Source organism: Pelmatolapia mariae, linkage group LG2 (assembly GCF_036321145.2).
Source record: "Pelmatolapia mariae isolate MD_Pm_ZW linkage group LG2, Pm_UMD_F_2, whole genome shotgun sequence".
Lineage (NCBI taxonomy): Eukaryota > Metazoa > Chordata > Actinopteri > Cichliformes > Cichlidae > Pelmatolapia > Pelmatolapia mariae.
In genome coordinates, this window is record NC_086228.1 from 24,000,317 (window position 1) to 24,016,211 (window position 15,895).

Here is a 15,895-nt window from a genome sequence, read left to right on the forward strand (position 1 = left end):
AAAGTCATGGCACAAGTCAAGTGATATTGCCAGGATGAATTTGAACAAGTACCAGGACACATGCAAACAAAATCAGAGATAAAAGGGGAAAAAAATACATATTTAAATAGCTGACAGGATACAAAATAAAAAAAAATTAATTGCTCACCAACAAAATGGCAGTTAAACAAACAAAGCAATACACAGTCATACAATCTAATCAGACTGGAGTATCTGATAATTGTATTGAATGGACGGAGCATGTGTATGGAAAGAGCAAATGATCCATAAGAAATACTTTTATTCCTTTCAATTACAATGTAAGAGAAATCCTGAGAATTTAGTGATTTAATGGCAATCATATTTTATCGTTGCTCTGAAGTCCTGAGCTGAAGGTGCTAAAGACTGAAAGTACTGGTCCATTTTTTATCCTCATTTGATTCGCTTTTTATTATTATTATTATCATTATTATTATCATTATCATTATTACTATTATTATCATTATTATTATTATTATCACTAACTAAACAAAAGGCACTGGAACAAATCAAAGTTTAGTTGACTACTTGCGAAAACCAACAAGTCTGAAAACAGCACACATGCTGTCTAAGATGTATAATACTATTAAGATTCTCAATTGGTGTGTGTCAGACCAACCAAACTTACATATATGAACATAAGACTGAAATATGTACACAAAACATGCACTGTGCTATTGTCCATCATCATACACAGCATAGCTGTGGCTCTGCAGCAACATTAGAAAGCATCTCTCACACCCAGAGGTGATCATCGTCTCACTGCTCCACAGAAACATATAGTTGATTCATACCTTGAGCTGGAGCTTTTCAGCATAAACAAGAACTGAATTTGTCACATTTAATCTAATATGTTGCTTTTAATTGCACTTTTATCAATGTAACTTTAAAAGGGGCTTTTTATATTGACTTTGTATTGTTTCCGGCATGATTAGTTACTTGATTGTTGTGTTTTCCTTGACCTGTCACCCTGGACAGGATGTGCACTTCTGTAATCTATGGCAGGATGCAGCACAGTGACAACATCCACTTGTGGATTCATTATACAATAGATCGGCACTGTGACACTCAAACTGGTGTTTTCACCCCAGCTTCTTAATTATAGCTCGACTGAGGACTGTGAGGATGTATACACTGTGATTAATGTCGTCATACATGAAGAGTAGGGACACCAAACACTGTTATTGCTTTTATGTTCTATTTGTACATTTAGCAAGTAGGAAGGATATAATGAAATTATGTTTTTTTGGTTTCATTATGAGAAATGTAGTAGTCAGAAGTTTTCATACACTGATCATTGTGGTCATTTTGGGCTGGTAGCTTCTCTTTACTCACTCACTGGATTGCCCAACACAGAGCTACACCTTCAGGCTTGACTGAAATTTGCAGCTGCTTGTTGATGACTGCCAAAAGTATTTGGTTGAGGTGGAATCTGTTAAGGAATATTTAACCAAATATTAGCGAGTTTGTTATGTATATATAACTGAGAGTGTCTGTTTACCTGTGTGGATTAGAGCAAATCCCCAATAAATTCAAACTTGTGCAACAAATTCTTGTTTTTTAAAGCCATTAAAGATGTATGCTGTGCAGGTTGAAATTTGACCCTTTTTAATTCATTCCATTTCCCCACGCTTCCCTGAGTTTGGCACTACAACATTTTTAGGACATTTAAGCACTGTTAAAAAGGGCATCAACTCAATCTGATATCCAAAACCAAAATCTCGATATCTTTACTGCATGTAAAGAAAAAACCCCCCAGCTCATTCTGAGGGGATCGTGTGGAAGGCTCTGATTAATTTTTAATGCAACCATGAAACCATGCAACCATACCCATGTATTGACCCATATATTGCACTAAAGTGAGACTACCTCTTCTGCTTTTTATATTTTCAAGTGAGGTAAGCAAAAGCACAAACAAAGTTCCCCACCGTTATAGAAATGCAGTCTGCTTTAGGCTGGAGACTAAAGTGGACAAAATTCAGCAAAAAAAACCCCACCAAAAACAAAACCAGAGAGGGACTCGGACCATCCTGAAAATGTATTTTACTGCAATTTATAACAGCAAAGACACATGAAAATATTTTGCTTCTTTTTTTCTTTTATGTCAAAATTATTCTCCAAATGTATTAAATTTACGTCCTAATATCAGTATGTATCACTGGGAAATGTAATAAAGGTGGAGCTGAAATTAGGAAACACACACACACACACACACACACACACACACACACACACACGCAGACGTATGCATGACTAAACATCTTCTGCAAACTTTTTGTGATTCTAATCTACCAGATTTTCAGTTCATGGACTGACCGAGTGAATCGTGTGTCTGTGCTTCTCATCACTGTTGGTATCCCTAAACTATCTGAATAGAAACCCTGCATCAGTCTGCTGCTGTTCCACTGTTATGTAATCCTGAACAGCATTGACCTCAGACATAGTCTAATCCTCCATGGTTAAACTACAATATTCTGATATTTCCGACATCAGTTTAGTGAACATTTGTTTCGTGCATTTAAAATAAAATCTGTAAAACCTTCCTCTAAACCAGCTGGCACTTCACTTCAGCCCTGAAGTGAGCTTCTGGAAGCTCTAAGGAGGGTGGTGCAGGTGGGGTCCTTGTGTGGTGAGCAAAAAAAGGAGGTCCCTTAATCTGTGAGTACAGACACTGACAGGAAGCTGATGAGGGTTTTTTTCCACTCCCTGCTTTCCCAGCAGTCTGAGCTACCAGAGCTGGCACAGTTCATGTAAATCCAAATGCTTAAATGATTAAACACTTGCACTTAAGACTTGTTTGTTAAACTGGATGGAGAAAATCAGTGTTTGACTTCAGCAACTGAGAATAGTTGGGTCTCATTGTCAGGTCATCCAGTAGTTTGGTTTTGATTAAATAACGCATAGTCCATGTACTATGCTACAAATAGAAAGTCATGATCCATGTAACATTTCCAGGTTTAGGTCCGTCTGCTTTTGAAATTTCATTCCCCTAAAGGAAAACTTTTTCACATAAAACACAAGAAGCATGAACTTGAATCCCTGCTAATCAATTCTACTGCACATGTACGAACTACACAATTTATAGTTAACTGGGCGAAACATGGTCACCTGTATGGTCGTGCAGGCCTCTGATTAACACACCAATCCTATGGTTGGTCACATTTTGTACAAACACGTGCATAAAACAAGAAACAGATGACAGCGAAAGTTAAAGCAAAGAAGACGAGAGAGCAGACAAAGGTGTGCCCACAGGTTCAGGTTAGAGCAGGCAGCACAAGCAAGCAACATGGAGTTAGTGCACAATGTGTACCGGCGCACAAAAACACACTGATGCAAGCTGCTGGTAAAGTGAAAGTGCAAACACCTCAAATCTCTAAATGCTGTAGTGAAGAAAATGGCATTCAAGTATCGAGGAATAAAAACTGCATGCCAAGTGTGTATGTGCACATGTACTCTCCCTCGAGCACACAGTAAGTGCAGTATGTGGGTGTTTTGGCTCATCAATAATTCATGCCTGACAGCCTTCAAGCCTCTCACTAACCATTGTTTCTTTACATCCCCCATCATGTTTTTTCAGGATTTATACCTCACCAGTTCATGTCAACACACATGTTCAAAGGTTTTCATATCAAACCGTGATGTTTTATCTCTTTAAATGTCATCTTTGTCTTTTCCCTGAGATGTAGCATATTGAAATTATACTCGTCTGCTGACTCCTGCTCAAGTTAAAACAGTCTTAAACCCGTGCAGTCAATAATCAGTGCAGCAACATTACCACATACTGGTCATCTAAGGCCTGAACTACAAAGCAAGTTCAACACACTCAGGATATATTTTTCTTATCTGTTTGTAGACACTCATCCTTTGTGAGGCAACTTTTATGTTAACCTGTTTCTAGGTCAAAACTGTGGAAGTTTGTTCTCCCACTAAAAAACCCCCCAAACTTTTCCTGCCATCCATTGGTCAAAATTTTGGGTTATTACCTCAAAGATTTGATGTCACAATTCAAAATACTTTCGTCATGTATGATGACATTAATCACAGTGTATACATCCTCACAGTCCTCAGTTATTTTGTCAAGTTGTATGGTAAGTTGAAAATTTGAGATTAATAACCCCATATTTTGAGTCAAGGATACGATTTTAAAAAAATTTTCAGTGGTGGAAAAATACATTCCCCCCAGACTTCCTGGAGAACGTAACAATCAGCAGTCAGGCTGAAGGTGATTATCAACTCCACCAGTAAACCCGAGGTGTCCTCAATCTATCTTGGAGCCGGTTCACATGAAAGAGGTGGTGTTGGCAGCATCTGACCAATCACAAACATGGCAGCAGAACAGCTGATTTTACAAAGGAAGACAAAGCTACAAAAGACTGGAAAAAATGCTACAATAGAAAATGTTTAGGTTAACTGACTTATCATTATCACAGCTCAGTCATTAAGGCTCAATAGGATCTGACATATTCAGAAATCTGCACAAGACACTTGTAACCTTATTCTTTGAGCTGCAGCCCCGGCTGTGTAAAACCATCTGAGAGCAAGGACAGAACAATTAAAAAACTGAATTGAAACCAGTAGGTGTGCAGATTTTATGAACAGTCAGTAATAACGAGGATTAAGTGTTCAGTTTTAGGATCAGACATGATTTTAAGCCTTGCAGAACAAATGAAAATAAATAAAATGGCTTTAAAACTGCTTGCTAGGTAAAAATGAGCATTAACGTTGCTCTTAAGGATCTATATTTCTCTAAAGCACGGCCTTCTCCTACCTGGATATTAAGGTCCACCTGTTTTTCCAGGACTGATGATGGCATTTTCCTGAGAATTGGTTAGTGACTCAGCGGTTGTTTCCTACGTGCAGGTTAGGTTTGCAGCTTTAGCTGCCATAGTGACTAATGAACCACCTTTGTGACTCAAAACTCTGAGTTAAACCTGAAGTTACCTTGCTAAAACCCTAATCCTGCTTCGTGGTTTATGACTTTAATGTGTTTGTCTCTTTAAGCTGTGTCCTCTGACTCTATGGCCTCATCACAAGCCAAGCAAAAGTGAATGTGAATCAAGCAACACAACAGACAGTGGAACAGAAGAGAAGCGTCACACAGCACAGAAGCCCTGAACAGACACAGCATGCATACTGTTTGCGCTGCACCAGCAATTCCTTCGTCCTACAGTTCTCCACCTTTGTGTTTGTGTGCACAGGCCACTTCTTGGACTCAAGGTTTGAGGGTGTATGAATCCAAGGGACCTCCTACTGGTGTTGCTAAGGTTTCCAGAGACTCACCAGTGGGGATAAAGGCTGGTTGCTGGAGCTGCATGTTAGCCAGGGCTTGCTGGTAGTGGAACATGCTGGGATTGAAGACGGTGGCAGCAGCTCCGTTGCTCTTCTCTAAGACAGGCCTCTTTGGTAGCGGCTGCACAGCCCCCGGGGGCAGACCCTGGCCATGAAGAGAAGGATATGAATGAAAGCAGTGGTTATCTTTCAACACAGGTAGTGATGGGTGTACAGAAAACACTCTCCCTGGACCAAAAAAAACAAAAGTAGATTAATCTGGTGTCATCTCAGGGTGAATATAAGCTTTACCATTCAGATTACATGGATGCTTTTTGCCACCACAAGAGGGCACTGCAGTATTTAAGATTAACTGAAGTGATGTAAGGACAGCCCAGAGGTCAGGCCAAGAGCAAAATGGGGTTTCTATCATTTCATCTTCTAATGGGGCCGGTGCTGAACCATCAAACTGCTATGGAAGATAACCAGGATATATAGGTATAAAACCTTAACACACAGGCCATTAATGTGGGATGTGGCTGAAGCAGGAGTATGTTTGAATGACCCCACCTGATCTACAGAAGTAACACAGCAGCAATCCCCTTCTTTACTGAAGTTAAAAAAATGTTACAAGCTAAAACCAAAACCAAATTACCTAGAAATGATCTTTCTAAGTCCTTTCACTTTTATGATTTGTATCTTCTTTCAGTAACTATAGATTACTCACATCGATGGCGTTAGTCATTACAGGCAGCTTCACTCAAAATAGTGAACGATACGATATGCATCGTATGGATAGCAGAAGCAGTTAATGTGCTAAAAAACAAACCATTTAGACCAGATTATCCTATCTGAAGCAGGATATTATGATCTTACATTGTATCATTGAACAATAAAGGAGTACCGGAAAGGAAAATCTGCTGCTGGTAATACAGCCTGGACTTGACGTGACATGAATTGTCCTGTTTTTTACTGCAACTTGGAAACTAATTTCAGTGATAAGTGTTTTGTGTGTGGAGCACATATGCTGTCAAGAATCTTTGGCAGGGAAGCTTTAGAAGAAGCAGCAACTGTTGTACTCAAATAATCTTCAAGAACCTGATAAACTGAAAATTGTAGCTTCAGGAACACAAATCAAGAGAATAACATAGAATAACAAACTATTTTGTGAAATGCTGTTAAACAGCAGATACAGTTAGGTCCATAATTTGTAGTTTTGCCTTCTATAAACAACCACAGTGGATTTTAAATCAAACAATCGAGATCTGATTGAAGATCATTTTATACTGCTTATCCGGGTTCACATCACGGGGGGTAGGAGTCTAAACAGACAAACCTGGACTTCCATCACCCTAGGCAACACTTCCAGCTCATCCAGGGGGACACTAAGTCTTTCCCAAGCCAGCCGAAATATGTAATCTCTCCAGCGGGTCCTCGGTCTGCCCCGGGCCTCCTTCTGGTAGGACATTAAATCATTCAAAAGGAGACATCCTAGTCAGATTCCCAAACCTCCTCAACTGGCTCCTTTCGAGGTGGAGGAGCAACACTTCTACTCTGAGATCATCTTGAATGACTCAGCTCTTTATCTTATCTCTAAAGGAGAGCCCAGTCACCCTTCAAAAGGAAACTCATTTCCGCCACTTGTATCTCTGACCTCATTCGTCCGGTCCCTACCCAGAGCTCGTGACCACAGGTGACCACGGGTGAGGGTAGGAACATAGACTGAGCGGTAAATCCACAGCTACGTTTTTATGCTCAGTTCTCTCGACCACAACAGATTGGTACCAATCCAGCCCAGTCATTGGCAGGTGAGGCCCGTTTCCTTGTTACTTCATAAAAAACTTCACTTTAATTTTAAATATGAGACCCAAAGAGACGTAGAAAAAAACTGGAAAAATCAACAACCTGATCCATTCTTAAAAAGAAGGAATACAGTGGCCAGCTCAGCAACACTAAATGATAACAGAATTATTTCCATGATTAAGAAAAACAGCTTCCCAACATTTAACCAAGTCATGAACTTGCTCGGAAAGATAGACGTATCACTGTCAAGGTGTACAATCAAGAGAATGCAAACCACTGGTTACACTAAAGAAGAAAAAGGCCAAAAAAAGTCTGCAAAGTTCTAGAAGTTTTATTTTGTGGGGGGAATAGATAAAGCTGCCAGGAGCAGAGGTAGTGAATGTGGATGAGTTTAAATACCTGGGGTCAACCATCCCAAGCAAAAAAACACACAAAAGATGTGAAGAAGAGAGCGCAGGCAGAGTGGAGTGGGTGGAGATGAGTGTCAGGGTGATTTGTGGCAGCAACAGTGAAAAGGGAGGTTTACGAGATGATAGTGAGACCGGATATGATCTTTGGTTTGGAGACGATGGCACTGACAAAAAGACAGGAGGCCAGCATGGAGGTGGCAAAGCTGAAAACTGTAATTCCCAAAGAGCTGATGCAATGTTTTTGTAAAACCCCTAGAAATGAAAGCTGAAAGTCCAAACTTCAATTACATCTTGATTCAACCCAGCAGTGCTATTAATTAAACAGAGCAACAAAACAAAAACTGTATCCCTGTCCAACAAATTATGGTTTTAGCTGTATGGCAGAGGTTGGCTTGCTTTACAGTTGGCTTACACGCATGTTTTCCTTCTGAAAAACATGAGAATATTTTAATGCTTATTTTTGTTAAAAAGTACAGAGACACAGTGTCGAGGACGACTCACCAAGCCTGAGGACGGGGTGTTTTGACTGGCTTGGTGCTGTGCAGCCTTGATTCTGGCCTGCAGGTGAGCTGGAGGGTGGAAGTACTTGCACTTGTCTCGGCTGCAGCGGCCTTTAATATAGTCCATGCAGACAATGACCGAGTTCTCGTTGCAGTCCACCATGCCCGCCTCCAGGGGGTGAGCGTAGCGGCAGTCGTTCTCACCTCGCGTGCAGTTCCCGCGCTGGAATTCTCTGCAAACCTGGCAGGGCAGGCGGGAGCACCGATCAACATTCACCTTTCATCGTTTTTCCACCAAACATAGAAACACAACAACTGCACGCATGCTGCATACCTCCAGCTTGTCTGTGCGCACATGTTTTTGTGCGGAGGTGCCATTTCCCATGGCTGCCAGACCGGTAGGACTCCCGGGGACGAGCAGGGGAGTGCTGGGCAGCAGCTCAGGCATCAAACCCATCGCTGGGCCCATGTGGCTCAGATAAGGACTGAATGCCATGCTGGGACTCGTTGCCAGAGAGGGTGTCACTGGGAATGTTGTCTGAAAGAAAGAGAACAAGAAAGAGACAATTTATGGCAAAGCTTTCAATAGGAGGCTTGAAGTGCTTGACTGCCAGCACTGCTTTTTACAGGAATAAGAACAATGCAGCTGCCTAAACAACTTCTACAAGCATGAAAAAAAAGCTGAGCAGGCAGAATACATAAAAGACTTTCAATGTCACTTGAGATTCTGCAAATTTCTCCTTGTACAGTAAGAAACTTTGGCTTTCAAACACTTTTTAAAAACAAAAAGGCTCTTTTTATTCCCTATTTTATGTATGTAAGAGGACAGAAATAACCAGCATTGATAGAGTGAAATATTATTCTACTCCTTGTTGTCTGTTTAGCGCACATCTTGCACACGGCACGGTGTTTTGATGACTGCATTACTGTAGAGTCATAGTTTAGGATGGGCTGCTCACTATGGGCTGCAGTTGTGTTCCAGGCAGCATGAACTGCATCTGCTGAGCCAACATGGCTGCCGCGGCCTTCTGCTGGATCAGGTTGTTCCTCCCATTGATTTCCAGCTGGGTTTTCAGGTGCGGAGGTGGGTGCAGGTATTTGCAGTTCTCGCGTGTGCAACGCCCCTGAAGAGGAGAGCGGAGACAGGAAGGATGAGCATAGAAGCTTTAAGCAGGCAACAAAAACTCACTCCCACTCAAAAATAATTAAATAAATAAAAATCACCTCTTATCAGAGAAACCGATTCAAGTTTAGCAGAGGACTCATCCATATAATCAAGTGTAATTTGTTACACTAAACATCAAGGATCTAGTGTGCTTTCAGAGGAGTCCTAATGACTATGCCTTATAAATTTTGGTGAATAAAGTACTAATGAAGCCCCAGAAGAGCTTCTGCTGCATAATTCATGAGAAAAATGCAACCGCTTTGTAAAAGAGTTCTGACGAATATTGAAAGGTGTTTTTTTTTTTATTTCTCAGGATATAATCATTTCATTTTGTCATTAAGTCATTTTTTGAGGCAATGTGAAACGACAGGTGTTGTATTTGAGCCAGCTTTGGATTTTTCCACAGCAGAAAAATAAACTAAAGTGACAAGCGATAAAGCTGGAGGCTGATAACACATGCTTAACTCTCACCGTCCTCTATGATAGAGTCAGTATCTCCATCGGGAAGATATCAGCTCAAAAATAAAATAACCTATTTTCCAAAATAAGGGAAAAACTTTGCAGTGCATGAGTGAAAAAGCAAAAGCAGTCATTCCTCGAAAAAATAAACTCACAAGCCAAATTTGTACATTTTGACATAACAGAGGGAAGGAGATATGAGTCCCTCGGGGGTTGCACCAGGAAGGGTATCCGGTGTAAAAATCTGCCAAATCAAACATGTGGAGCTACCTGCTGTGGTGAGCTCTTGTGACAAGGAAGCAGCCGAAAGTGGCTTTAATATAACAGATGAATTGATACAGAACGGCATCAGCCAAAAAAAAGCTGGTCTGCAAAGAATCATGATATCTTCAAGAAGCATTTCAAATATGAGTTAACTGTACATAGGCCTACAATTCATATATGCAGACTAGATTTATAAAGTATAGTTGGGAACCAGTCCTTACTAATTATTAATTTCTGTTTGTGATTTTTCTTTTCTTTCTAATAATATAATAAAATTGTTAAAAAAAAAACAAAAACAAAGAAAAAACATAGATACGATTATCTACTGAACACAGAGACACATCCATCAGTACGTGAGCTTATGTAATAAGCATCATTATTTGTAACTGATTTCCTATTCTTGAATTCTAGCCTTGGTTAAGAAAATAGCTGCAAAATTTGCTGGGTGCGTTTATTGAACGTCACCTGGACGTTCATGTTGGGGTTTCTAGCAATGTAAAGTTTCTGTACCAGAGTTGTTTTATATCATTCTTTTAGTAATAAGAACAAAGGGAAGTGAATATACCATTTATAAAGTGAGAGAAATGAAAAAATTCTTTCAAGGTAACAATGTTTCCAGTGATGTTGTGAACCATGTTATTGTAAATCAACCACGAACTGCCAGTCAAAAAGAACACTGTGTATAGATTTAAACCAAGTACACCTGACCACAGCACCTGAAAAGGCACAAACCTACCAGGGACAGAAACTGTTACCGGGAGGGTTGCTTTTGCTAAGCCTGTGCCATCACCAGAAGCAGTGTAGGTAGCAAAAGCAAAGATCAGCCAGCACATAAAGAAAAAGCAGCCTGTTTTCCTGTGCAGAATCACCATCCAGTACTCTTTGCACTGGTTTTCACTGAAACTGCTGCAGTGGTACTTTAACAGATTGCTTTGTATAAGGAGTAAATAAGTCAAATAATGCATTGCTTTAAAACAAGCATTTACAATTGATAAGCTGATCTGAATTATCTAAAATCTGACAAGTACTTTGATTGATTTTCTTCATCTAAGTTGATTTAGCTTTAAGTAAACTTAAAAAGGCTTTATATTGGGTTACTTCTAATTGTATTTATTTAATTAAAATACAGTTTAACATGAAACCAATGTGCTGCACGATGGGTTTATAACTGTTGCTAATTCACAACCCTTGTCCCTTGTTGGGCTTTTACATTCACATTTTACAACATTCATAACATAAATCAACATATATAAAACCACAATAAACTATAAATACATAGTGTAAAATATAGTGTAGAAAAACAAAGAAATTAATATAATTTCCAAAAGTATTAATAATTGTAAAATTATAATATAGTTATTTAAAATGACTACAGCTCTGATTTACCATTAATCCACTCTTGACCTTTATGTTAAACATTTTATATCTGTAAATGTGCTTCACAGATTATAATCTTTTATGCTAATTGTCCAAATTTAGATGCGCGATGTGGTATTTTATAGTTGCTGTTCACCACGTTCCTAATAATGCAATTGCTGCCTTGCTTGTGATGCCTCTAGAAAGAATCTTTGAAGTCAGTCATTAAGGAAACATAAATGAATGAAACTCGGTTCATTTCTTTACAATACTACAATGGTGTCACAACTGGCTTTTTATCCATAATTTTCAGAGTTTGATTGGATATTTTCACAACTTTTCTTCTTTAATGTGCCATTTCTAATCAACAGAAATGAAAAATTGAGGGGCTTTATATTAAAACAAACATTTCCAAATATCACACAGCTCTGCATTATCATGGAATAGAAATTAAAAGATTATTAAATTGGATAAACATCGCAGGACACCGAAATGCCAGCTCCAGTTTTTTTTTTTTTTTTAATCTGATCATCTAATGAGACTACAACTCAGCTGGTTCTAGCTACACTCTGTAATCGATGCCGTGGATTTACAGATGCAACTGAGGATAATCTCATTACTGCACAATACGTGGATATTTTGAATTTATCATCTCAGAAAACTGGGAAAAATTAAAGTCATAAATTACCAGCGAATCTTATCCTGCATCAGCAGCCGTGGCCAAAACCCGTTTTGATCAGAAGTCATTCTTCATGCTCCTTTTTACTTGTCATTTCTGGCTTTTTGACAAACTCTAAATCAGATTTGGATCCATTTATCTAAAAGCAATCAATTTGGCCCAGAATGCCGTTAAAGCAGTGTCCTTGCTCCCTGGCAGACTGTGGGGAAGGTGAAGATGGTGCTGCAGGAACACTGCAGGTCAACGCACACTCAGAGGAGAAACTGCAGTCTTCATTAAACCCCTGGGCCGACAGCATCTGTCTGCTCCTGCAGATGAGTCGTTAACCCGCTAAACTACCTCCGCTGAGCCTCGGCAACATGCTCTGTCATCAAACCACACCCACATAAAGTCCCTCGCGTTAGGTGATCACGAGCAACCGAGAGCACTAAAGCAGAGGACAATAATACAATCTGAAGACAAGCTGACGTCATGGTGCAGAGGCTCTGATGGTGATGGATAACATGCTGAGATGAGGGCACATAAAAAGGGTGTTAGCAGCAGGATAACTCTATAAAAATAGGGGGAAGCCGCAGTGTCTCTTCACCAGCATCCACTCACACAACCTCACACAGCAGACAAAAAAGCACGAGAGCACACAGGAACGCAGCCGCCTGAAAACCGGTCATGATGGTACACAGGCATATAAAAACACTCTCGCCTACACCGGAGCAAGCTTTGCGTCAGCGAGCTGTGTGTTTAGGGATGAGACTGTAATGAAGAGAGAGTCCCATGAGCCCAGCATGCCTGCTCCAACTCAGAGGGAAAGAAAAGAATCTATTAATGAATCTAATGGTGCATTGACGTTATGCATTGCACGATCCAGACAGAAACACAAAGAAATAAAGAAAACTTTGATACAAAACCTTTATGAAAGCTGTGACATCTGGGTTAGAGAAAGAGGCCAATGAATAGCGGTGCTGAGGAGAGTACTAGGTCAGGAATCTCCTTTTGGTAGCCATGGCAACACGCTACACAACACAGAGAAAGTCCCTGTTTGTACAGTAGTGTGCTGCTGATGCGCAGAGAGAAGAGAGAGCTAGGACGTCGATAAAAAAAAGATCACAGCGCAGCTCTACTCTGTGGCACACAATGACAGAACTGCACTGTAAACAATATTAACATGAAACACAACTGATGCCTTCTTTCAGTTAAAGACAACCTGTTACGCTCATTTCCACCACTTTTATTCTTGGACTCAGCTAGAGTGGCCTTTACATTGGTTGCCAGTTCAACATAATCCATCTTCATATTGGCTGCCCTTCATAAACAGAAGGTTAGAACACCAGATAGGTGGAGCTGTCCCTCATGTGGCCCAACATAACAATATTAGCGATATCGCCGTGATACAAACACATATGCAATGCCAACATTGCGTTTCTTGCTAAGTCTGGTAAGACTGCAATAATACTGCTCTGTGACTGCAGAATAACCAGAGTACATGGAGACTTTTCTGCATTAATATCAAACATAAATACTATGCATTTTACTGATGTAACTATGACATCGTTATTAGATTATGTTGGCAAATCCAACTGTTTAGAATATCAATGTAGCATTCACAGTGGTATTTGGTAACATTGATGCGATGAGGGCCTGGTCTTACATTTTTACTTACTTTGTTGTGTAAGTTCTCACTAACATCATGCAAATGAAAGAATAGAAATAGCTGAACATATCTACCATGAATGTCGTTACCCCCCGGGCCGGTCTTTTCAGCTGGTCTCAGGGTTTTGAATATTTTTTAAGTTTAGGATCCTTGTTTGTTTTTGGAGGTACTCTCAGTTTGATCATTCCAGGGTTTTTTCATTCTTTGTTTTGTTTATTGCTAAACTTTAATTTTCAGTCATTCCTTCGGATTGTAAGGAAACACTTCTGGCGATATTTTAATTCTAGTTTTGTAGTTTGTATTTATGATATTTTATTAGTCCCCTCAGTGTTTCAGTGTTGGCATTTCCCTGTTTCACTGTTATTCATTTTCTGTTTTACTTTGGTGATCATCTGTTTCCTGTGTTAAACTTTTAGTTTAACTTCCCCTCCTGACCCATTGTCGTTGATTGTCTTCACCTGTGTGATCACTCTTACTTGTGTTGTTACCCTCTTTCATTCAGCTCTCTTGTTACCTCGAGTGTATGAATAGTCCAATCCTTTACTTTAGTCATTATCTTGCTGTCTGTCGATCTTCCGTTGCGGTCACCATTGTGTACTCCTGCATGACTTTTTGACTTTGCTACTTTGTTTATGAGTTGTGTACTTCCCTTATTATCTCATGTGTATAAATAGTCCGGTCCTTCTCCTTAGTCTATGTCCTGGTGACTCTTAATTTTCCTGTATGTTCACCATTGATTTAGATTTTGGTATATCAGCTTAAACAAATGGCTTTTGGTCTGCCTCCTGTTCTCCTGCCTCAGTCCTCACCAGTCCTACAATCCAAATTCATAACAGTGAAGCGAAACCACACTCGTGATTGACAACTTATTAACTGATTAGGATACCTGGATAATCCTCCTTTGTGAAATTTAGAATGACCAAAATTTACAAAATGAAATTAATATTTTATTCAGTGTGGCCTGAAATGAGTGACTGAGCCCATGAAATCCTCGGGAAATAAGGTCAAACTTGAGGGTTCACGATTCACTATAATTCAGGTAAACCATAATGGCTCACCTTTAAATGTTATTATTTGAGGTTACTCTCATAGCAGATAATGATGTGAAGATGAAAAAATCAGACAATCAATGAACCAATTAATCAAGACTATGTATTCAGTTCTAAAAATATTGGCATCCCCTAACATAAAACTTATTAAAATTATGTCTCAGTTATTCAAATGATCTTCTGCCATCTTAAATAACCAAATATTTTGGGGTATTGTTGTTTTTTTTGGACAAAAAAATTGATTTCAAAGAAGAATTTGGCTTTTAAACTTGGAGATCTTCATGCGCTTCACATTAGGTTAGTTGACCACAAAGATTAGTTCATAAATCTATAATCATAATGTTGTTAGCTGCAGTCCTTCGATGATGTCATTCAAAGGTGACACTGCTATTGAATCATCTTTAGGTTGAAAAGTAGCATGGTGGGTAGATGCAGTGCCTACATTAATCATTTGAGATGACAGCAGCACTCCAGTTAACAAGGTAAAAAGAACTAGGCGGCAAGCCCCCCCCCCCCCCCCCCGCAGCGGGTTCAGACCAACCAGACAGAGCTAATGGAGGAGCAACAGGGAATGACAGCGGTCGGCTTGGGCCGGCGTGGAGATGCCAGATATGGGACGGATGATGAGGAGGGAAGCCATTAGCGGATAAATCCATGAAATTAACAAAGGAGGGAGGGGTGGGCGGGGAGCAGGAGGAAGGAGCGATGCTGTAGAGCGGCTCTGCTGTGGACAGCGCGTGACGCTTCCTTGTTTTTTCTAGTCAGTCGACTGAAAGCAACAACTGTCAGCTGAGCACAATCCCGAACAACAACGAAGCCAGAAACACTGTCATAGAAAAGATGGTTTCACACTCTGTGGCGGTACTGTATGTTAAAACCATCTGATCTGACCTTCGTCACCAGCTTCAGTTCTCTCTCAGACTATCAACGTGACCCTGGAGCTTCAAACAGCCTCTTCTTCCTGTCAGTGAGACCAGTACAGGGCCAGGCTGTTGCTCGGTGCTAAAAACAGCCGTGCCACTCAGGAAGATCAAACTATCCAATGGGTATGCACTCCTGTGCTGTTGCTAGGCCCCCTCTCTCTTTCTCTCTCTCTCCTCTCCAACTCCCCCCTTCTCTGGAGGACATAACACAGAAAAATGGCTGAATAATAAATTCTAACTCAATAAACGAGGAGACAGCAGCTGCACTCAGACAGAAAGCCCCTTGTCCGAGTCTCACTTTTTCACTGAGGGAAAGCTGGTGGACAAACATGCATACATCAACACGAATGCAA

At 40.1% G+C, this 15,895-nt stretch overlaps 1 protein-coding gene across 8 annotated transcripts in view; it reads right to left on the reverse strand.

The window, feature by feature from the left end:
* Nucleotides 1–15,895, reverse strand: part of mbnl3 (muscleblind-like splicing regulator 3) — a 37,316-nt gene that overhangs the window by 9,396 nt on the left and 12,025 nt on the right. For all 8 annotated transcript variants that reach the window (XM_063495644.1, XM_063495675.1, XM_063495636.1 and 5 more), the window contains 4 exons: nt 8,959–9,123; nt 8,334–8,537; nt 8,001–8,240; nt 5,299–5,452 (listed from right to left, as the gene is read on the reverse strand). In XM_063495644.1, the coding sequence (XP_063351714.1) occupies nt 5,299–5,452; nt 8,001–8,240; nt 8,334–8,537; nt 8,959–9,123 (763 nt within the window). The remainder of the gene's footprint in view (nt 1–5,298; nt 5,453–8,000; nt 8,241–8,333; nt 8,538–8,958; nt 9,124–15,895) is intronic.